Source organism: Argopecten irradians, chromosome 3 (assembly GCF_041381155.1).
Source record: "Argopecten irradians isolate NY chromosome 3, Ai_NY, whole genome shotgun sequence".
NCBI classification, from domain to species: Eukaryota; Metazoa; Mollusca; class Bivalvia; order Pectinida; family Pectinidae; genus Argopecten; species Argopecten irradians.
In genome coordinates, this window is record NC_091136.1 from 42,478,698 (window position 1) to 42,504,688 (window position 25,991).

At 34.5% G+C, this 25,991-nt stretch overlaps 1 protein-coding gene across 4 annotated transcripts; it reads left to right on the forward strand.

The window, feature by feature from the left end:
- Positions 1–131: 131 nt before the first annotated feature.
- On the forward strand, positions 132–25,991 carry LOC138318658 (reticulon-1-A-like). Of its 4 annotated transcripts, none has more exons than XM_069261229.1 (9): positions 132–678; positions 7,502–7,531; positions 9,609–9,653; positions 17,214–17,421; positions 18,369–18,507; positions 18,686–18,755; positions 19,741–19,787; positions 21,658–21,716; positions 22,206–25,991. In XM_069261229.1, exons 1-9 carry the CDS (start codon positions 255–257, stop codon positions 22,252–22,254), a joined length of 1,071 nt encoding a protein of 356 aa, XP_069117330.1. In that variant the 5' UTR covers positions 132–254; the 3' UTR covers positions 22,255–25,991. The 4 variants fall into 4 exon arrangements, with proteins under 4 accessions (XP_069117330.1, XP_069117332.1, XP_069117331.1 ...); XM_069261231.1 differs by having other exon boundaries at positions 132–405; XM_069261230.1 differs by lacking the exon at positions 9,609–9,653 and having other exon boundaries at positions 134–678.

The following is a 25,991-nucleotide window of genomic DNA, read 5'->3' on the forward strand; positions in this document are numbered from 1 at the left end:
CATTAAACATTGTCTCATTTGTTTTTTAATATAATTCAAGAAGTTTTACGTGCAAGGAATTTCTAATATATATGTTGTCTGTAAGCTCGGTAGCGCAAATCTAGAGATGTTCCGAATAAATGTGTATTCGGCGCATGACCATTACGTCAGGTCCAACTTCTTTCGGATCCAGGTCTGGTTGCATGCAACACTGTCGTGCTGTTTCAAATTGTTTGTGATATTTATTTAAAGGCGCACTAAAAGCTAATCCAGCAATGGCGGATTTACTTGGTGACTTTCAACCAATCCAGGAACAAGGTAATAACGACGACTTTGAGAAGGTGGATAAAATCCCTGAGCAAGACGAGGCGATAACCACGACGTCGTTCACCGGTGAGGAAGCAGAGGAGGATCGCTATGAATCTGGTACATCCGAGGCGAATGCCTCTAGTCCTCTCGTAAACTTTGACGATGACTTGACACCTCAAGATTCCCATACAAGAGAACCTTTAATTAGCTTTGGTTCTCAGTCGGGCCCTCCCGAACCAACTGCACCCCCTGCACCAACAAGTGATTTTACAAGTGGGATGGGGGAAACCAATCGTGGCTTTGAGTACGAAGTAGAAGCAGAATCACCATTCATGAAACCCGAACCAAAAGTAACATCAGAACCTGTGTCTATCTCCAAACCACCGGCAGGTAACGAATGGCCAATCGTTAGAGATGGGCACCTCTTGCAAACTTGTTTCACGTTCTTCTCTTTAAACATGCTTTCAAATGGGAAACGTTGATGCACGTAACTAATTACTCGTCAAAATGGCGCAATATACAAATGACAAGGCTTATTTGATGCTGGGTTGTTGGGTTTTTTTTTTTTGGGGGGGAATGAATGAAAGTCACAGAAATATATAATAGATACTGTTTATTTATTTATGCATGTGTATGTATGTTTCATATTGTTGAGAAATACAATATGTATGTAAGATTTTAATACCCCTACTGTATGAGTCCTTATTCCACCTGATTAACAAGTTTTAAATTACCACCTGTTCTACAATATGATATGTTAGAATATGGATAGTATTTGATTTGCCATTACTTAAATTCTTTATTTTTTGGCTTTAACAAAATTGGGGGGTGGGGAGGCAGGAGGGGGTGTTATTCAATAAATATATGATACATGAAGATTGTAACTCTGGCATATTATTACTTTTAACTATAGGGATAACCTGTAAGCAGAGTTGTCAGTTTTGAATTTTTCTTTAATAGCTAATAAGTCTTGCCTTGTGTAAATCATTAAGATGAGTAACTGTTGCGTACATTGTCATTCTCCATGATGCTTGGCTTGGTTTCCACTGTCTGGAATGACCTATCACTATTAATGTCCATTATACTTCAGCCTTCAAATCTTGTATTATACACTAGTCTTCAAATGATTCTGCTCTCTTTCCTTCTCATTCTTGCACATATAAAAGCCAATGTTGCAGATGGAGATCTTATGTTGGATCTGACGTTATTGGAAGAATATATATATAATGAAAATTGAAATTGCATAAAAGAAACAATTTCTGAGTGTTATGAAAAAAAACATGATGCTACATGAAGGTTTAAATCTCCCAAAATGCTAGTGGTTATAGCACCACAATTCTTTCTGTTAGGCTCACAACTAAGTTTGAGCCCAGAAAATTGAGGCATTTATTCTGTGCTGTCAGATCAGGGTCCCTGCCATGAAAAGACTTGGTTTGTGTTTTATTACTGTGTGTAGTTTAACCTCCCATTAATTAACAGCCAGGGTCATTGAAGGATGTGCCAGGCTTGTTGGTGGAGGAAAGCCGGAGTACCTGGAGAATAACCAGCGATCAGTACCTGCCAACTGTCCCTGTCCCACATGGGATTTAACCTTGCAACCAAGAGGGGTTGTGGTAATGCAGGACTTTTTTCACTACTTTGGGAATGGGTCCATGTTTTTGAATTTGGGAAAATGTGTGACAAAAGCAAGATTTGGAAAAAATAATGAAATATAAAATCAAGCAAAACCAATCTGCGACTTTAAGCACTAGTCAGATGTGCACTACTAGTAATTTTGCGGCCGGACGAGTGCCAATTGTAATGAACTAGTTCGATTGGAATAGTGGCAATCGGTAAATACTATATAAATTCACAAATATTGTGGTTAATTGCATTTTTCAACACATTTTGAGTGCATATTAATGTATGCAATTATTTCAGTCCGGATGCATCATTTTGTGAGAATTTGAGTAAAAAAAATTATAAACTGATCATGACAGAAGTGCTGAAGCAAAACGGTTGTATATTTAATTTGGACTAGTGATTAAATAGTCGCACTAGTAAAATTTTGGGGTTTACTAGTTCAAATGACTAGCAGCCTTATGCATCATTTGGGAATTGTCACAGACTGCAAAATGAATAGGATTATTATTATCACTGCAGTTTATGTACTTTTCTGAAGGAAAAACACAAATGAATAAGCCTTACAACTAAGTTCATCCAAAATCGGTGACTAGTTTTCATGTGACTTTAATTTTGGGAAATCTAAGACTTGAATTCGGAATATTTTAGAGGCTTTGCCATTGGGAATGGGACAGAAATTTGACCCCATATCATGCTGTGTAATATATCGGGATGTCTTAACCTTCCGGCCATTGCAGCCCCTGCCACATAAAAAGGGAATTGGAAATATCAGTATACTACAACTGTTAGTAATATATATGCTAATAATATGGAGACGGTGAAGTATTTGTGTTGCAGACATTTTCAAGTTCACTGACTTAATTGCCTCCACCACCAAGACTTGACACAAAAACAAAATTATATGCTTCATAGTTCATACTGTTAATAAATTTGCAAAATAAATAAATTTATGAAAGAAACATGAAAGGAAAGCTGACACTATTAAGGTTGAAAAAACTTAAAACTGGCAATTTAGTAATGAGACTTTAATTATTAATCTTCTGAAAGTCAAAACTTGAATAATAATATTCTGCTAATGAGGAATATTGATTTGTGACCACTAGTGACTACACTATCATACTTTAGGTCAGGTAAATATTGGATAATCTAGCTTTACATGTTAGCCAGAATTAGAACATTAAATATCGGAAAATCCAGTTACATGTTAGCTAGAATTAGAATGGTGTATTTTTAGTTCAGATTTTACTGTTTACTCAGTTTAAAATGACAAATGGATATTATCAAGCAAAGTTAAACATGGATATAATTTGAACTGACCTTGAACCTTGTTCCAAGCACTATAGGCTTGTCATGATCAGTGCTCACTGGCATGGGTATAGAATATACAAGTCACTCTGGTACAGGTGTGTGTGACTGTGTTAGCTATTCAGAAATGAATATATATAGCCACATACATACTATAGATTTTAATTAACTACATGTATAAGCTTAATTCATCTACCTAATACTTACTGATAGATAATATTTTTGTAACCGTGATAATGAATAATTGAATTTTGCTTGTGTAAATTTAAATAGACTATATATACATGTACCATACATATATATCCCCAGTGCATATTAAAAAAAAATCCACAGGTAGCTGTAGTTTGCATGATCACTAGTATATGTACCACATACTTGCAGCATGATCACTATCACATCAAATGATATGATAAAACCAGTGATCTGTTCAAAGTTAAAGTTACTCTGTACAGACAACTGATGTGATGGATATAAAATGAAGGTTGGATTAATATATGAAATTCATTTTTGTATTGAATTTATAAATAGTGATGATCATTGAATTGTAATTTATCACAAATTCAATGAAAGTATTCATTTAAATATATATTTACTTAAATTTCTATCTGTTGTAAATAGTTATTTTCTTTTCTATGGCCCGCTTGGGTATACTCCTAATATTATACACTTTTCTTTTCATTTCTATTATATTTATATACTGAGACAACACTATCTATATTTATTTATTAATAATTAATTAGTTAAGTAAAGCAGGATTTCTGGAGAGGACCTGTATAGGCTTTGCCTGTTGTCTAATCCATTTATCAATACAATAATATAATATCTTTCTCTGTAATTCCTGTATAACTTGTATTGTTTAATAAAAATATTTTGAAATGAAATGAAACTTGAAAATTAATGTACCCCTGCAGACTGTTTCAAAATTTCCATTACATTATTTTTTATACAGTCATAATTAATAAATACTCATATTCAAGCTATTCCATTTTGAGGATTGCATTTATACATGTTTATATATGTTCCACATTTATTATCAATGTATGAGAGTATATAGACCAAAGATGTTTTTCCTGGAAAGGGGGAGGGGTTAGGGTGATGTATAAATTTGAAAGGTATACTCCCAACGACCTAAGCTAAAATTATAGGTGCCATTGGCCATTGTTTCAAGTATAAACCATGCGTTGATACATAACTAAATAATCCAATATATTAAAGCATCAGTGAATCCTCATCTATTGTTAAACCTTTATTCTGTTGATATTATGGGTTCACTGGAAATCCATATGTTAACATTAACGTTTAAGGATCTACTAGTATATTAATATCCCTTAATTGGGTGATTAGTCCTAATTACTAACTTGACGGCAGTAAGCTTTTGGCTATCTATGCATGCATCAACCATGACCTATCAGAAATTATTGGTTTAAATTTGCACAAAATAGTCATTAGCTATATAATTTCCTTCTTTATGATGGCCAATATTAATGCTAGTGTAAGGAGTTGGTCACCATCATGCATGCCAAACAGGTTTTATCCTTTGGCTGTCCATGTATGATGTCCATACTGGGAAGTTTTCAGCCAGGCTTTATAGCCCTGTTATACCAGAACAATAAATGTGATTGTCAGCATCTGTAGCCCATATATTGAAGTAATATATGATGGTCAGCCATTGAGGAGGATAACATTTTATAGCCCAGCATCAGCATCACATGTTGAGTGTGTATTAGAGTATTAGTAGACCTTGGTTTTACTGACCATCTGTGTAGTACTGGAATCAACATGGAGATAGAAACTCTCACATTTTATAAACATAAAGCAGGGAGGATGGTGTTAGACACCTGCCTCATAAGTTCCATTGCCAGTTAGAAACAGACTGGTACCATTTTCATATATTTACACTTGCTAGGCTTGGTCACTATACGCTAATACTAGCCGATTTTGTTTACCATAACTGCATGGTAACATTGAACTTTGAACTTGCGTATGAAAATGTTCTGTGCAACGTAAAAGGACTACTTTTTTTAAAAGAAACACATGGCTTTGTTTACATTTTGACGCAACATTACGTGTATATTGATGTTTTTCATAGAATTTTGGAAAAATGTAAACGATATATACATGTTTTATATTTATATATGATTCAAACAATTTTTAAATTAACAATTGTATAAAGAAACGGAAAAATATCCCGACCGGGGCGACGTGCTTTCATTTTTGTTAAAAATGATGGTTGTCTAATGTAAACATTACCTCTGTGCCTATGTTCGTCCTACGATCGAGTCTTTGGGATGGACGGGCGTGAGACCCTCTGATAGAGGTCAGTTATAAACATATCCTCTTGTCTTTGTTCTTTGAGAATTTAATCATGTGTATTATAAAACATGCACCGCTAATAATCCACGTGTTGACAGTTACGCGTCACCACAAATACATTGTACATATCCATCGAACACAAGTGAATTTGTTTCATCTATCGATGGCGATATGGATCTAAGCGTAGATTATATAATCACATGGCTCCCAAGGATGTAATATCGTCAGGTCAGACGACATCTCAAACACATTGAGCTACTTGAAAATCGGTGTTTAGCCAACTTCGGCAAACTCAAGTGTGTAAGCGTGCGTCAGCTTCGCCTCGCTGCACAATAACGGTCACAGAGTTCACACATGTGGCCGTGTACAAATTCTTTATGTTATTACGCTATATATTAACTTTTAGCAAAATTGAATATATATTTAAAGTTCTGATCTGATTAAATAAAATTATCTCTGAAATTTACTTTGTTTGTCATGTTTATTTTACACTAAAATATTGAACTTTTTTTGTCTTCGCGGATGAATAATTCTACCTTACGTGAAGCGTCATCATTCGCTGTTCAATTGAGTAAGCTCCTCCCACTTTTGACCGACTTTTATTGAATAATTACGTCACTTTCAAATGACGATTTTATTGCATAAAATATAAATATAAAGTCGTGTGAGTGTAAATATAGGGATTGGATTTCGTTTTTATGTTAACCATGCTTGTATGGAGCAATTCCTCTAAGAATATATATTCAATATGGGGCGCTAACTAAATCCAATCCCTATATGATCTGTAGAATAATGAATTGAACTGGAATCATCCCAAATACTCTGTTGCTCAAGTGGTTACCACTGGCCCTCCATTTCTGTGTTGTGAGTTAAAAATAAAATTATGGTGTAGTTTTGAGGTACTAGCCATAGCTAGGTTGGTGGGTTTTCGCTGGGGTAGTCTAACTTTCCTCCACCTTCTAAACCTGTCATATCTTCAAATAGTCTGGTTCTAATCCAGACCCCAAAAGCCAGATGACCTTCAGGACCTATCATCATTGGAGAAGTCCTGAAGCTACCATCCCTATCAGATCTCAACATAATTTCTATGACACTGAATGTTAATCAGGACATTGTTTATAGTAGCTACATTGACTTACCCATCACATCAATGTCTACATAGCAGGGGTATGCTGGAAGAATCTGCTACAGTTTACACCTGCCAAGTTTATCTTGTTTAACATCATATTCTATGCCCATATTAATGGTATAGAATTGAATTGAGATTGTACTGAACACAGACAGCTGTAACCCTCCTGACTAAGCTTGTGAGACAAAACCTAGCAATAGATGGAGTCATGTAGTTCTATGGTAAACCAGTAATTACTGTAAACAAACTTCTCAAGAAGATTGCAAACTCATGACTATATATGTAAATATTTATAAAGTTATCCTTTCTCATGATCAGTAAATAATATTTTCATTAAAATCCTTCCATCACCCAAACTCTATAGTGAATGGCCATGCAGGTCTCTTTATAGAATGTACATTTTGACCATGGTGAAACATTTCAGTAAAAGACTTGAAAGCCACAGCTAAAACTTCTTGCTTTCTGAGACTTGAATCATATCCATCTTTCTCTCACTTTGCATGTTAGTTACTTCACGATGTCAAGAGTTTCAAATTAATTAGACAGCATGCTTTACATTAATATTTTAAAACTATTTTATATTGTCAAGTTCCCACGAGCTCATTTGCATTTCATTATTTTCTTTATATAGTTTGTATAAAGTGTTTTAAAGAATAAGTTTCCATCTGTCAGTTTGTTACCTTGTTCTTTCATACTTTCATTTCATTTTGTTGTTAAATTGGTAAACTTTAATCTACCATTTAACAGAATGGTTTTCCTTCGAGTGCTGTTTTAGTTGAAACGTATGTAATGAAGCCATCAAATTCACATTGATATTAAAATGCTTATCTTGTTCATTTCCAGACACATGGTTGAAGAATGTAGACCCTAGAGGTAAGATCTTTTTATATACCGGTAACACATGCACAAATAGATTTGTTTATGTTTACATTTAATGTTTTCACTCTTTGTACAATGCTTTGACTTTGACTATTTTATGGGTATTGCCACTGACCTGACAAAGACAAATGAACAAGTGGCAGGGCAACTTTGCTGGCCGAGTATTCAGTACCTACGGTACTCTCCCTCAAACCCTTGTTGGTTCGCACATCGAAACTGAAGTTTCTGTTTTCAAATTCTCATTGGATGTGGCTAGGTTCAGACGACCAATGAAAACATTTTTTTTCTATGTCAACAAAACTGAACTGAAGTGATCATGGCAGTGACCATTGAGGCATGCCATGTCTGTTAACAACAGCTTTCAATGGAGAGTATCATACTGAATACCCTTGGCTAGCGAAGTTGGTGCCAGGGTTGCCTTCGAATATCTGAACTTATTTAAAAATGCTTGCATGCTAACCTCTGAATGAGGAGGCTTATATTAGGTGTTTTACAGACTGATTGAAGCATATTTATTCTACTACACACTATTAGTATGTATGATGGTTATTATACTGAAGAGGAATAGGGTAGGGGAAAAGGTTAGAACTATAGTCAGATCAAATTTGTTCAAATCGATGACTTTAACCTTTGATCAGGGTCACACGGGTCAATAATACTTCTTTCTTAAACTTCCTTCATGAATAGCAACAAGGAGCTAGAGAGACCTGATAATAATGCATTATTAACATAATATATATATGGTATGCAGGCTTACAATTAGGTCAGTTTGTTATAATTGCTCTTCACATCATAAGCATATTGAATTTTATCAGTTGTGCAAAGGAAGATCTATATTGTTTTAATGAGTCCACCTGTTTTTTACCCTAGAACTTGGCACTAGAATCTGCTGGAAGTCTGATCTGATAAAAGACCAGCTAAATTGTAAACAGGTCTTGTTTCTGTAGCCCCTACAGTATGTAGTATCACAGCCTCTGGTCATGATCTATTATTCATTATATCATACTACGGTAGTTGGATCATTATTTATATAGGTCACACATAAATACATTAATTTTTTAAAAATGGTGTAATTTCTTGATGGCATTCATGTTAGCCGTGGTAGCTTATGAAGTACAACCACAACGTATGATATGCATACAACATGTACACACCCTATACCGGATTTCAATGATAATGTGTATGTGATATGTACAAACATGGTACACATGCATGGTGGGTTAAAGTGGACTCAAAGTCTAGACTCAGATTTCATATAAAACTTTTAAATCCACTTGTAAAAAACAGTCTATATAGTATATAAGTTCATTTAACATTATCATAAAGAGCAGTGGTTTAGAAGATCATTCATTATGTAGAAATTTACGGAACCAGCAAGATGTGCACTCATGCATATTAGACCGGTTCAGTGTGATACATAGATTAATGTGTAACTATAACCAGTATACAAATACGATCAACAAATGTGTGACACATGTTGAGGAGTAACTATACTGTCCTAGCTGTGTGTAGACAGTGATACACATACTGATCATGCTCTGTACTAGTGATCTTGTCTGGAATCTAGTGGATTCTACTAGGTCTCCTATACAGTTGATACATTGTTCACATTTTTATTCAGAAATTTATGAATATCCTAAATATTTCTTTAAGTATTATATTCTGAAATACCTTATCTGTGATATTGTAAATCAGCAGGCAGTAACAACTAATCTGATACATGAACTTTGTTTAAGATTTTTCATTTCTCTTTGAAAAGGAAAATATTTATTTAAACTGTTAGAAGTTTAAGTTTTGATATCAATTCATCAGCTTGTAGGTTTGGAGTTACAGACACAAAACTCTGCAGAACTTAATTGAATTTTAGCAGGAAAGTTTTAGAACCAGAAATAACATTTAATGGATTTGACTGTGCATGTAGTATCTTATGAAATATAAAAAAAATCTTGCAACAATTTTAAAACAGAGTTGTTGCCCTTTGGAGGTATACACTTTGGTAATGATTCTGGACAGACAGACCTTTTTCCATTTAATGCTGATAGAACAGTTTCATTTTCTCCCTTTAACATAGGACAAGGCAAATTACGAGAATCTGATCGGCTAGAGATGAAACGATGTAAGTTGTACTGCATGGTACGTTGGCTCAAAGTACATGTAGTGCATAACAGGAATGTGTATAAATATCTATATGTATGGGAAACCAATCAGTCTGGCATGATGCTTGATCGTTGGTAGGTGGCAGAAATTTGAAACGGATTACTCATAGGTGCTGGCATATTGTTTTTACACACCTCTGAAAAAACAACTAAATTCACCTAACAGCTTTCGGTGAGGCATGAAAGACATCTATGTATGGGTGTGTATACATGCATTGTTTTACACTCATCTCCAAATACAAATTAATTCACAAAACAGTTTTCCATGATGCATGAAAGACGGATCTTATGTATCGACATGTTAACAGATATATTTGTTCATAGTAGTTCACTTAATTTAACATGAAAGGTTATATCAGCTTAAGTTGCTTGACATCTTGCCTTTATGCTCTTAAAATGTTCCTCATGAAAACTACCCACCCCCTGAAGAATTTCAGTGACACATGAATATCTATACTGTAGTCGACTTTCTTCAAGTGTTTAACTGTAAAAGTTATCTTTGAATGACATAGCTAAAAACTGTTGTATTTTGACCCACAAGATGTCTAGATCTTCTTGCCTTCAAGCTATATGGTCTGTACCTCTTCTTACCTCGATAGGAAAGACATGAAGGTTTCATCTCCCCTTTGATGTAACAGATGAAAAAGAGCAAACTGAAAACGATACTGTTTCTTGGTTATCTGTCAAAAATTTTGTCTTTGGCCATTAACTTCCAAGTGAACTTATTTTTACCATACCATATTGTCAGGACTCCGGATGTAATAATAAATCAAGAGCAAAGCTAAAGCATTTATAGGTGTTTGTATTTGGTGAAATGCAGTATCTACTATAGAGTGTGTATCAAGGGCTTTGGTGTATGTGACTTTGATTACCAACAAAGCACAGTAATATTAGGGGCTCGGTCACTTGCATGCTACTAAAAACTGGCTGAAATTTCAATTGATTTGGAAAAACAGCAAACACAACATTGAAAGAAACGCATAAAATATTGTGAGAAAGAAGTGAAAACATTTTCATGTGGATGACAGTCATTAGTTGTTAGTAGAGACAGAAGAGATTGAATCATGAACAGGTCATGAGTTTAAATTTCTTTTGTTACGTCATCCAAGGAAAAATTAGATAATGATTGATGCATTTGCTTCCAGTCAATCCAAGTTATAAAATTTTCTGCTTCAGATGTAGTCCATCATCATAAATAAGACCACTTCATTTTATTATGAGTAACACAACTGAGGTTTTTTTTACAAGGCTACGAAACGTTGATGAAAATTTGGATAAAGATTAGCAAATATTATCAGCAATTCCATTTCAAAATTACCAGTTAAACTAATTATGTACTTAAAATAATGAACTCTTAGAATTAAAGTGAAAATTGAGAAGGGAAAAATATTTGAAATAGAGGAAGATGTGAAGAAGATTAAACTGAAGGCATGTACTTGTGATGTATGCATGAAGCCACAATGACATATTGATATATCATGGCCATGTCTCACAAGTATTTATGTGGCTGTTTGGGATTGAGATGTTTAATGCCAAACCAGACTGCTCCAGTGTTTTATGTAGACACCAGCCACATCACCAGATAGATGTACAGAGGCTGGATCAATATTATTGCCCAGTAATAGGATTGAAAATGATAGGCAATATTTGCGGCATGGAATTGGTTAGTTAATATGCTAGCATGTGTTCAATTTCCCCTCAACACTTCACCAAGGTGCAGGTTGTGGCTGGAAAATAAATCTTGAGCTGAAATCAATTTTCTGTTTTTCTTAGCTGTTAAGACATACTGCACCAGTCATGAGCATGTCATGTGTGAAGGAACATGGCTAATGTGTTTTTTCATATGTACCAATGCTTGATGTGTAGTGCTTTAGTGGTGTGTGTGTCGGATGCTTTGCCCTATAACAGGTCATCCGGAAAGTGATGTGATTAGTCATGTAGATAGTACTCCAATGTGATGTGGTGGCATTGTCAATGACAACAAACATACTTGGTCCTTCTGGGCAGTGAGTTTGGTTTGGAAATTGCTTTAAAGTTATGTGTTCAGTGTCTATTATTGATGTGTTGATCAGAGAAAATACAGGCAATAATTGCTGTAGCATCTATATGTAACAAGATTTGTGAGGGAAGATTGGCACCAGATGTTTTTGCTGTCTCATGGAGATGGTGTTGTAATCTTAGGCCCGCCATAGTTGATTATTTTCACTACCTAAATTTGATCACAAGGGTAAACAATCTTCTAGTAATGGTTTGTGTTTCTTCCCTTTGCAACGATGTCCTTGCGCTAATCCATGGCTGCTGTGTCAGCCATCACTATTGCACTGCACTTTCACCATCTGTAATGCAAAGCAATGCAGAGGTGATCATGGCTGATTTTGTTTTCCTGTCATATACCTTGAGACATCATGTAATGCAAAAAGAATTTTGCATTTGGAGTTTGGTATTGATTGTGCTGGCTCCTCGGTAAGCAGCTTGGTGCTGCTGGCCCAAGGCTTATGATGCTGTAGCAGTATTGATTGTGTGTTGGCTCGTAGTACTGAGGAAAGGGTCATATCAGACTACATTAGACTTGTGTAGCATCAGTCAGTGCCAATATTCCAGTTACTAAACAAAACATAAATACTGAGCTCCACATTTCATCTGGATCTGCTTGATATATAGTCCAACTCTTGTTATGGTTCTACTGACTTTCTGTCTTTGTCTTTGCTGTATGTATTCGCAAATGACACTGACCTTTTGATTTTAGGATAATCATCAGGATATTATCATGATAACAATGTCAACAAATAATTGCTTGTTATTGAACTTATCCATTGCTTCACGAAGCATCATAATGTACACCCCAAAGGGGGAACTCATATTGTCTATAAAATACTAAATGTATTGTTGTCAAGGTATAGAGCCTTAAAACTGATGTCTCAATTATACATATCCAAACTATGCATGGATACATAGATGTGGCATAATTGTAGGAGAATACATTTAACTTCATCTGAATATGGATGCTGCTACATATAAACACACAGTGGCATGAAAGAACAGATTTAGGAGGAAAAACAGAAATTGATCAACATACATGTTTTCAAAAATAAAGATATTACAGTAGACCAATCACCAAAACTTCTGACACATTTTCCTATCTATGGCAGACATTGACAAAAAATGGGAGAAGAATTGGTCATCATACTTAAGCCTTGGCATACAGACTGTCAATGATAGTTTAGCACAAACACAATTGAATGCTTCGTATACAGTCAATAATATGTCACATGTGACGGCTAGATCATTCAGACAGATAAAACAACGGTTGAATATTGAAGTCACATAGATCATCACAACACATACTCTGTAGGTGTTGATAAAAGTCTGCAGGAAATATATAATTGTATATATAAGTGTCCATCACTTTGCATTTACAGTTCTGATTTCTATAGCGGTTTAGATGAATTGAGATGGTGGCACATCTTCTAAATTGTTAAAATATAATATGCAAAAGAAACTTTTAGCCTCCATCACTTTACATTTAATTATACCCCCAGCAATGAAGTTATTTGGGGTATCCTGGATTTAGCTTGTTCGTCTGTCTGTCAAAAAAATTGCGCGTTATGTCCCCTTTTTATGCCCCTTTGTTACAAGTCGGGGAGGGTGTATATATATAGGTCTGTATAGTACTGTTGAAACATTAACTTTTAAAATGAAGACTTAAATTGTGTGGCAAGGATAGACCAGAGAATAAAATGTTTTCGACGTTGTCTGTGCCACTCCACCTTTTCCTCTGCCACCAGCACCAACACTTCATGGGTTTAAATCACGACATCTGCAGTATAAAACCCATTTATAAGTACAAGAACCTTGATCAGAAGAATTTGGTAGTGCATAGGAAAAAAAACAGTGATATATAATTATATCCTTAGTAACCTGATAGTTAGTTTTGAATGTTACAAATCAGGCTGTTAATTGTAATAAATGTCAATCAGGTTACTTGTACACTCCACGAAGGGTAACGTAATCAGAAGCCTTGGCTAGCCAAGATGGGTTACTTGTTGTGAACATAAGGTCATTGTTTCAGGGAAACAAATTCTACATTGTGTACATTTGGACCTTCACCACTACAATTGTCCAAGGCTATACAAATCATTGATGTAATCATTATGATACCAGTGCCAGTATGTGTTGGCTGGTAATAATAATGTGTGTGTATGATGGGTGCACTGGTTGATCTGTGAGTATCTGTAGGAGGAGGAGGAGGATGTCCTGATGTGATCTACCACATATATAACTACACACAACAGCCTCCCACAACCTGCCACTACAGTCCACTACAACAATCTGGTTCCAATGATAGGGGGTTGTAGAGTGATGACTGAGGAGACACACTACTGTGTACTGTAGTTAGAGCTGTACAGCCCAGGGTAATTAGGTCCTGATATGCTTCATAAACACTAACACATACACACACATTATGTTTAACTCAACAAGAAACTTCACATATATTCATAGACATTATTGGTTTTCAATTTGTTTTTGCTCTTTTACGTTTTGCATTGTTAATTTTCCAAGGTCAATGTCACAGATTCAGTAGTTTCTATCAATCTTCAGCGATTGATTATGTCTGACGTAGGTAGAAACTAATCATGTACAGTAGTTCCTTTGTAAAATCTCATTTGCACATCAACGTGCAAAAAAAATGCCAAGGTAGAGCTACAGTTTGGATTGTGTCAATGTTGTCCCTAGAGCTTCAAACTAAGGTACCATATTTAATCCAATAAGTACCATCTTCACTTTTAATTAAGGCCTCAATTTCTTTTAATATGGATTTGAATAATGGCTTACTTTGTGCAATACTTCTATGAAAGGTTAGTCCAAATTTGGTCCTGGGCAGTTATTGGGTGTAATATGGTACATGTGCCATAAGTGATTCCTCTCACCTGTTTTCGGAGCCTTCATGGTTCAGGTACATGGAATTTCATTTTCTTTGGGTACCCTCAGAGTTTGTGCTAAGTGTAACTATTACATAAATGGGGTCATCCTAAGATAAAATGGGGTCAACTAATGTAATTGGAATGGGGTCCCAGAAAAAAAAGTGGGTAAAAAGGTCTTGGGGACCAGATGGCCTAAACCCAAACCCTGGCTGGTTCTTAATTTCATGGAATAGTCTTGTTTAGGTTTGTAAGCTGACAAAAAAACACATTCTGCTATACTAAGGGCCTGTTCTAATATGGTGATTTACGCTATACTGATAATTATTCAGCTTAATGATAATGAAACTAACCATACATTGGCGAGTAATTTGTGTGTTTATTGGTATTTCTGCTGTCTGAGATTCCTGTTATAGTGTGTTGACTGTGGCTAGCAGATTGTGTGAGGTTAGTCAGCATGATGCTATTTCTATTTCAGCAAGTGGATCAATATTCTCAGAGTCTTAATGATCTTGTCATGTTCTCATCATATTCACTATAATTGCAATGCCACAAAAAACTACATGTATGATGTAACATAGTAATACTTGTTACTCTATGTGCTATAATTACAGCTACCCTTCTACTAAGGGGCCACAATGACCTATTAGTTAGGGTGTCTGACATTATAACCACCTGTACATGTCTACCACTAGCCCTTCAACTCAGGATCACTGCCACATTGGCCAAGTTCTAAAAGTGTATAAATGTATGGCATATTCTACCGCTTCTCACCTTTGGGTCAAAATGACTTAGTGGTTAAGGTGTCTGTCATTCTAACACTGGCTTTCTATTCTACCGTTTGTTTGGAGCATAAGTGGACACAAATTGAAGGGCAATAATGTTTTGGAGGAACTTCTTACCACCTCCAAAATGTTGCATATCTTGAACAAAGCATCTGAGAATGTAAATAACAAATGATGACAAAACCTGTTATTCTGTATACACTATCATTTATTTTCTTTATCTGTATGTAACACAATAATTATATATACATATCAATTATATCTATATATAGCATTTCTAATATATAACTACTTATTAACTTGATAAGCCAACCTTGTTGACTTATAATATGCATGCAGGTCCTAAGGCTTTAATAGATATAGGGGCACTTGGTTACTATACATAATTTAGGGAGAGAGCTTGGTTTGGTTTTTTTTGCAGCAGTTAAAATTATCCAGCATCAAATATAGATAGCAAGTGTGACTCATAAGTAAACTGTTGTGTTGAAAAATTCTTCCGAACAGCCATTCATACCAGGAGTTGTTTCAGTAGAGTGAGATATTGATCGTGGTATATAGGCCAACCTCATGCCACCAAGTTAAGGAGGAACAATAGTACAAATGTGGAATAATAAACTCAGTTTTAATATACTGTTAGAACCATATGAAGGTTAATTAAATGTTGCCGACAAAATGATATGATAATGCTTTATTTTGTAAGCGTGGATGTACTAGGTATGTTGAATATTAGAATTAACAGTTGGTTGATGGACATGTTCTGATGTGACTCATATGTTGATCAGTGAAAAGATTATTATGGGATGTGGGATCAGCGTTTGTGATTCATTGTTGTAATTACAAACACAGAATTGATATAGTACACATAATGGTAGTTAGTGATTCCAGTGTTCAATAAGGAGACTCTAACTGTGGTATATGTATAGATCTGCAGGGAGGATTAATATATTGTGGCTACACATAATATATATATATATATACACTGTATATACTAGCCGTCAGTCTCCAGGGGCTATCTATATACACTGGGGTCCTCAGGGGTTATCATGTATGCTTCCCAGGCTTTTATTACCTCATAGAATGCTGCATGATACAGGAAAAAATATAATCTGAAATCGGTAGTCACATGCATTTTACTGTAGGTGAATAAATGGATCATGTTTTCTGGATCACGTTTACCTGTAAATTCCATACCAGACTTCATATATAGTGTTCAAATGTCGTATACCTCAATCTACAGGTGATACAAGTGAGTACTGCAGGACAAAACTCACTTTCTTGTGCTGTCTACTTCCTAATCAACTCTAGTTTACAACCGAAAGAAAAAAAAATTTAATAACTGTTGTGTTAGTGTCATATACATGTGTTCTGCATAAGCTGGCGCACACAACAGGTTTTCAAATTAAACAAGAAACATTGGAATGTATATACTCCTAACAAATTGTGTCATTTCCTGTGCAAAATATACTGGTATGAACAGGTGACTACAGTAAAATCATTTATCGTTAACACCCCTACAACAATTTCATGGTATAATATAGTGATTTTCATTCCCTGCCATGGATCCTATAATATTTGTAATATGTGTATAGCATATGTAATGTTTAAAAACGAAGTGTTTTCTTGGTCCTTAGAGGTTCTTTATAACCATATTTTACTGCATGTGGGGAAAAAATAAGAATAGAAATTTAATTAGATTTTGAATTACCATACTGGTATTTGGTCTTTATAAGAATATTTAAGTATGATATCAGTACATTTAAGTATCCTATCAGCACATGCAAATCTTTATCTGAGTTTTGTTCCTTGTTTGCTGCAGTGTTGAACCTTGTATACTGGCGTGATGTGAAGACGACTGGAGTGGTGTTTGGCTCAATGATGTTCATCCTTCTGTCACTCTCCTGTTTCTCCGTGCTCAGCGTTCTCGCCTATCTCTCTCTGGCAGTCATTACAGTCACCCTCAGCTTCCGTATCTATAAGAATGTCCTCCAGGCTGTGCAGAAATCAGGAGATCCACACCCATTCAGGTAAATAACGACATATACAACAATATTTCCCTGCATGTAGACTTCTGCAGAAATTAGGAGAATCCCTTCAAACAAATTCTCTCATGTAATTTAATTTGTTCACCTAATCGAATTATACCTTAATCAAAACACCAATACCCACTCAGGTAAAAATCTCCCACATCTAGATTACCAGGCATACCAAATCTTGAAACTTGTCTTGCAACATCCTTTTGTACATACCCTAGACCCAAACTTCTTCAGTAAAAGGGTGAACAAACTAGGGGATAACTTCCTTTGAAGTCTGGAGACACATTAAAAGAGGGGAAGTTTTGTAAAAGAAATTGTAAACAGCAATGTATACTTCAGAATTTACACTATGTGTCATTATTGAATCTTGAACATCTGTGCATTTAGAGTAGATCCAGACACTGTTGCAATGGTAGGGCTATATCCTGCAGCGGCCACCTCTTAGTATCTCATGCCCAAACTCTCTAGAAACTGGCTAATAACAGACTGGCCAAAAGTCAATGATAAGATTAGAACGCTTATGATGTCCGTTCCTACATAATTTTACTACCAGACTAGGCCTTCATCTATGCCAATATTTCTTCACAGTAGTGACCATTTTCTCTATAATAAGGACATTCTTCAATGACAAAGAAGTCAAAACAGTTAATTGTATAAATATACCCTCGGTATGCAAACTATTAAACGTATAAGCCATTGTTTGAATTGCTGAACACAAAAAAAAAAGAGTTTGATATCGATTCTGTCGATAGCTTGCTCCTGAGCTTATACGGTAAGTTTAAAAAAGACTTCAACCATTTATGAATTAAAAATGGCTCACATAAGTGCAAAATGACTTCTAAATCAAAACAATGTTGCAGTAACATCAAGCCCTGATACTCATTCTGTATATATATGATATCTAGGAGATACACATTGTGTTACTTAATATGTTTCAGAGTGTATCTGGATATGGACATCGATGTGCCAGAAGATAAGGCCCAGATGGCTCTCAAAAACATCACACGACACGTCAACAACACCTCCCGGGAGCTTCGTCGTCTCTTCCTCATTGAAGACCTAGTTGATTCTCTCAAGGTATAATATACTTCTGGTCTGCTTTTCAGATTTTATAGATAGAGCTCACACATAATAGACATTTTGAATGGTACAACATAATTTGGATCATAGAAGTTTACAAAAAAAATCATGTGTATGTATATTTATTTATGAGATATTGTTGTGTTGCCTGTAACTATAAAGTTTGCCATTGTAGTTTGGACTATTGTTGTGGGTGCTCACCTATATTGGAGCCTGGTTCAATGGAATGACACTGATCATCCTCGGTAAGGCTTGTTTCTAGTCCATACATGGGATCTCTTGTAGGTCTCCATTTACAATACTGTCAATCTCTTAAACCTGAAGTTGGTGAGGCCATGCTAAATCTTCAAGTAATCCAAATATTCAAGTTTGTATAATTGAATATATAGTGAAATATGTGATCATGACCCAAAAAATACAAATAAGTTTTAGTTATTAAGTTTCAACTTGTAAATTGAAATAAAATGATGAACAAATTTATGTTTATACATGGAAATTCATAACAAATATTGAATTATAAGACATTTGTAATTTGTTAAAGATATCCTGTAATTGCTATATATGGAATGGTAAATCAACCTTGATGATGGGCAGCTGCTTACAATAGTGATAAATCACATGTTGTATAATCATGGCCTAAATTATGCTGTTATAATTCAATATTGGTGGGTTTTTTTCTAGATAGTAAAATGTGTGTCTAAATTATCAATTTATTTCTTACATATATATACCTTGGTAAAAGAGAACATTCTTACTTCAAGGAAATCTTGTGGTTGCTAGGAAACAATAACTCTATCTTACACAGAGGGGGAAGAGGGGTGTAAGATAGCCAACTCACCGGTAGACAATTTCATATTTTGTCTACCAAGTATGGGAGAGAAAAAAAGAATCAAACATATATCTGTCAAGTGGACAGGGATATCTTAACCCTCAGGAAAGATTTTGGCAGTCTTACCCTTGGAAAGCCTCTGGTTGACAGGCGAAAATCTGTAAATTGGGTTAAGATATCCATGTCCACTTGACAGACCCATGTGATATTCTACTATTCAATCCTGGGTCAGTTTTGTGGTCAGATATATCAAACTTCATATACCAGTTTGTCTGGCTAGTACCATTCAGTATGGTGTCGAGTAGCAAAACTTGGTTTGAGAAATCGTTGTCTGTGAAACAATCCTGTACAATCTTAGCTGTTATACTAGAAAGTAAATCTAAAAATTTATTTCTTTACAGCTGTCGTGTCTGTGTTTACACTACCTAAATTTTACGAGACTTACAAGGTGAGTGAGATTCTATAAAGCAATTATATGAAGTTACCATTCTTTAGGGCTTTTCACTATATGGTGAAAGACCTATTGTTTTCGTTAAGATTCTTATTCTTATTATTCTTCTTCCTGATTTTGTGAACGCTGTATCAGTCAAACGGTAAGACATAGGATAAAAACTATTCCAGTATGTTTAAGCCATGTAACTAAAGGTGATCCATGAACAAACTTATGTAGGTAAAAAAATCCAATATGGCCGCCATGACATAAAACCTAAAACCACAAAAACTGCTATACCTCAAAAAGTATAAAAGCTATTTCAAATCTGAAGATATTTTTTTGTATAGGATGGACATATCTAACCTTTTCCCATTACATGTTTTCACAAAATATGTCTCGTTAAAAAGCTGACAAGAGGTCAAAGTTTACCAAATGTTACTATCTTAAGATATTTTTTTTCATTATTCAATTTTCCTCAAACTTTTTGCATTATATCGATGCAGTATGTCATTCTGAAGATGTTGATGTTTTCAAATTCAAAATTGGTCTGCTTATTAATTCTTTATGACCTAATTAATATTTAACAAAGAAATTTTCGCAAATTTCGGCAATGATATTTTAAATGTCTCCTCTTATTCCACCAGTTAGATCAAGTCTTGTTAATATGGTCCCGATTCAAAATCAAATATGACTGCAATGACATCACTTCCAGTTTAACCTAGACAGCCATAACTCATTAACCACTGAGCCAATTTCTTTCATTTTGTTATATGTTATGTAGAATAGGATATGGAGAAACTTTGTAATTGTACATTTTTCTCTAAAATGTCAACTTCCGGTTGATCATCGACTCATAATGCAAAATCGTTGTTTTCTGTGAAAATTACGAAAAAATCTTCTTGTCAAGTTCTACGTAGTATAGAGGCTTCATATTTTGCATGAAGTAAGCTGAGGTAGTTGACTATCAGGTTTGAAAAAATAAACGAGCTTGATCTTCATGAAAGGTCACAGAATGCATGTGATTGTAGAGCTATGAAAATGATCCTGTGAAAATTCAGCTCATTGAGACAGCCGTAGCTCGTTAACCACAGAGCCAATTTCTTTCATTTTTGGATATGTAATGTAGAATCAAAAATGAAACCATTAATTAAGTACCACTTTTCCGTAAAACGTCAACTTTCGTTTGGAAATAAGGGACAAAGTTCAAAAACAAAAATTTTTCGACAAAATCATTAAAAAAGCTTCTTCTCAATTTCTAGAGAAGGCCTAGAGACCTAATATTAAGCATGAAGCATGCTGACATGCCTTTCAACTTTATTAATGTGATTGACCTTGACCTATATCCAAGGCCACTGGGGCTAAAAATCCTAAAATCTTCAAATGACTTATTGTAAAGTTCTGAAAGGCCTAAGACCTGGTATTGGACTTTTGGTACGTTGAAACTAAGCGCTACCAAGTTTATTATGAATGACCTTGAATGGAGTAGCTTTTAGGTGAAAAGCCGTTCAAATTGTCTCGGTGACAATTTCTAGTTTTATTATTTTATTCTATCAGCTCTTGTTACTTAGCTCTCAAAACTGTTTTTATGTGCTAAAACGTTTCCAAACTACTGTCTTCAAGCAAAACAATCTGGCAATAACTTTTCATTTTAAAATCACATTATTTAGACAATGAATAGAAATCAATTATTTAGGTATATCAACACCTTGTGACTTGGTTAGTTTTGACCAACTTATTCCCTTAAGAATCATAAAATTGATCACTATCTCCAATCTCAAAGAGAGACGTGGACTTTGAAGGCACTGTGATGTTGGTGTCAATGAATGTTGAATGGCAGCTATAATGTAAATTATCCATTTGACAAATGATTTCTCCTTCCCCTTAGGTCCAGATTGATAACTACTTCAACATGGTCTGCTGCCAAGTGGATGGTGTCATGAAACAGTAAGTACAAAAGATGTTTCTCATCAATGTAAAATATGGAATTTGGTTAATCTATATACAGTATTCGCTGTAATTTATTAGGGATCTAAAATATAAGTTGAGGACAAAAACTTCTAAAAATTCAACCATATATTAACTCTTTTTGTACTCATGGACCATTAATCTCAGTAAACATGCATATGCTTTCATTCCTTTGAGACACATTATTACTCTGTGATTCACAAATTTACAAAATAGGCTTATCGTTTTGGTTGGAAACAGAAAAATCAGTTCTTGCTGTAATAAGTAGAAATAGACTTCTTAATTCCTTCATGTAAGTGGTCAGCAACAATGTACAATTTCTACTCTGAAGAATATATAGGTGCGTTATGATTGTATTCTACTCTAATTCTTATGCCAAAACTTTGTGCTAGCTTTCTGTTTCAGTTAGACCTATAAAAAAAGAGTTTTTGTCCCTGTGATTATGAAGAATTTTTGATTTATTTGCAGAGTGCAGGCTAAAGTCCCTTTCCTAAAGAAGAAAGAGAAGGCACAGTAGACCTTGCAGGCCATTAGAAGTTTTTGATTATGTATAACAAATTTCCATAAATAGAATATATTTCAAGACTGAGATTGTGTTGCATCAGGAGATGAGCACAGCATATATTATCCCAGGACGGATTATATTACTGCCGCAAGATAGCCATGACACGATACAGGAAGTTGACAAACACATCTAGTGTGGAATTGCATTGTACTTAAAATTGCTTACGTCGTAGATTTCATGTACCTAATATGCGTACTGGCAAGAGCTTCTGTACAATCTTCCAATAATAATAGTGTGGTAGATACTATCTGAAGAATAGGAGAACAGTTGCCTCAGCATTTAGATATTTTAGACATTTCCATATTACATGTGTTTGTTCTCTTCATCTCGTTCAAGAGAGTCTGGTGTTAAGCAAAGGTACAGGGTGAATATAAGGTCTACGAACACATCACATTTTGTATTTTTGAGTGACTTTTCAGAGTACAGAGAAAATACACGAGCCATGATGTGTTGTTACAGTATGCATTTTAGAAATGAAATAGATGCTTCCTTAATGAATTTTAGAACAGAGAAAATTGTTCTTTAGAAACAAATAAACATAAAAGCAAAAAAAGTGAGGAAATTAAACGTTGGATGTACAAAGTATTTCGTAAACAATTTCCTAACTGGTAAAAATGGAAAAGTGTGCTATTAAGAATTGCTGTCTTTTCCCCCCATCTTTTCCCTCAATTTACATTTAGATATCATCCTTCTAAGACAATTGAGTGTGTAAATAAATATGATGTATACATGTCCCCATCTCATTGCCATCGTAGGGTAACTTCATTGTCACTAGCTTATACAAGTACTTGTCTCCGGAATATTGTGTGTTTTGCAATGTTTTTGATCTCTTATTTACCCAAACTAAAAACCGCTGTGTTTGGACTGTCTCTAGATGTTGTTCTGGGTATCTTGTGTGCCAAGACAACTTTGTACCATAGATATAAACAAGACCTTTCGGCCATTTAGTATTTGATAACTTATAGCCAAGACACTGTAAAAAGTATTAACAAAGTTCATTTAGGCCCAGATAGCAGAGATTGCATAATTGATATACCGTATAGTTATTGCAAATGCATTCAAATAAAATTACTTAGCCTAGCCTTCAGTCATTAAAGGGGGATAATCCATGGTGTCCTTGGGCTCAGGTTTTCATATTAATTGTCAACTGAGAGTATAAACTAAAAACTATCAATATTGACTCTCTTTTTGTTACGAGTATCGTTTAATTTAAACTACTACATTGTTGCGCATACAGTATTGTGAACATTTTTTTCATATATTTATATATGCACTATATGCAGATACACCTTGATAAGCCAGCGACCGACAGTCCAATACAACGTTTGAACATGTTGTGACAGGAAACTGTAAAATACCTTTATACAAATTTTCTAAATTTGAGTCCAGGGACACCTTTGTAATGTCCCCAAGGGACATAACCCAGTATTGATAAACCTGCTTACTAAATACAGTATGGAATACGTCGTATTATATTTTGTGTCCTTAATGTTGTTTTGTGTAGGAACTTGTCTGCCTGGCATTACACAAACTTTTATATGTATATACATCTATTATGAGAAAATTCCATTGTGTACAAATTGAGAATATTGTGTTCATAGTTACTTAGTAAATTAATTAACATTTTTGATTGTATGTTAATAGCTTATTTATGAACCTATTCTTTGAGCAGACCAGCTTGATGTTGGTGAAGTGACATACCTTTATGTTCTCTCTCTGTCTCTCATTTTCTCTGTTTCTCTTCCTCTCTTTCTTGTTACCATAAAACATCATGTTTATATGCCCATCAATTGAAAAGTGGAATTTGTGTACCATAGATTTTCAAGGAATTTTGAATCTCAAAGTTAATGTTCTAATATGGTAAGAGAAAAAACGACTTTTGTTATAACATGATGTCGAACAATGGTCTATATACGTTTTCTGTTATTGTATCAAACCATCTGTGTTAGATTAAACCTTGATGAAATTTGTTGGTGAACAAGAAGTTGTTGTTAACCATCAATCTTTGCTCCTGTGAAAGTTAAATACATGATAAGTAGAGGAGGCCATGTTGGCATTTTAGTAAAGTACATTTTAATCATTAGCCAAATTTCCTCTTCAAATATTCTTTCAGATAAATGCGAGATTCATTTTTGATATGCTCAGGAAGTAAACATCATTACATTATTGAAGTACTGATACTTCAAGAAAGAAATTCAGCACCACTTATAGGAAATCCAACCATTAATCAAAGAGGAAAGCCTATGGCGACTTCATCACAGATTCTACTTAATTTTATGAAACTTAGAAATGATGGGGCTCTGACCAATTATTAGATATTTTCAGGATGATCATCTGTTGAATGTTTTTGCCAGTTAATAAGGCCAAGAGACTAGTTTGAGTGTTAAGGCCCCTTTGGGCCTCTTGTTTTTGTTTATATTTATTTTTGTTTGTTTTCAAATCTGACCATGAACACACTTGGGAGAAAACTCCAATAAGTGGTTAATCCTTTGTATATTTTCTCTTTGTCAACATATAATTGTTTGTTGTAGTGCGTACTGTAGGATATTTGTATGTACAATTTTTATTGTCATGATATTGCAGTATTGTATTAATAAGTATACAAACTATTTATCACATAATATATTTGAATATTTCTTATTTAAATTTTTAGCTCACCTGGCTCTTTGGGTGTGTGGTGCATCATCAAGACTTTATCAAATAATGCTTTTTTCAATTTGGATTAAATAAAAAATTCAATGTTTAGAAATCACTTCCTTGGATTCCTCCTAGTTTAAAAAAACTTTGTATAATTTTCTATCTGTTATCAATATGTGTCTAATGACATTTTGATGTTTCTGTAAGTCATTACTTATGAGATATCACAATTGTTCGTCATGGTCACAAAAGAGACAGGTGAGCAAAACACCCTCATGGGCCTCTTAAATCTTTAAAAAAAAAAATACAGAAGTACTAGAAATTTTAACAAATAAATCTTTTTCTTTGAGAAAAAAGTTTACACAAGTGGCCTTTTTGTAAAGATATTGTTAACTGTTTCGTCTGAACATATTAAAAAATAAGCCAATTTCTTTTCACTTTTATTGAAGTGTGGAAAGAAATTGGTAAAAAAAAGTAGGTAAACTGGAGAAAGATGAACAATTTGTGGCTTTATTAGTTTCTGACTTTAGTATGGCTGTATCATTCAAGGTGTATATTTGTGAGACATTTGATGGTATATTATTTTAAGTTTACATGATGTAACACCCATTGCAACCAATATTTATATATAAAATTCAAGTGTTAAAACCAAAAAATGAAACGTTTTACTGTTCATTTTCTCGGAATATCTATAGAAATGCAATTTATACATTTCCGTTTTATTTTTGTCGGTGAAGATATTTTAATAATGATAAAGATTTATCTTCTCTTTCTAGACTTGAGTGTGTCCCACTTTCTAACACTAATTTAGCGTGTCTCACAGTTGGATTGGAAGTGTGCCATTTGTTACGATTTCTATATGTTGCTTCTATTGACTACCCGATTGTATGATGTGACCTATCTCTGTATTCTAGTGTTTATGCAATATTGTGATGTACTTGGTTTACTCCTGTAATGCCAGGCTTACCAATGTAAGCTTCAATTTGTACAAGAAAAATTATAGCTTGTGACTGGAGTCAATACAGTTCATCTTCAATTAAAAGTGAATGTTA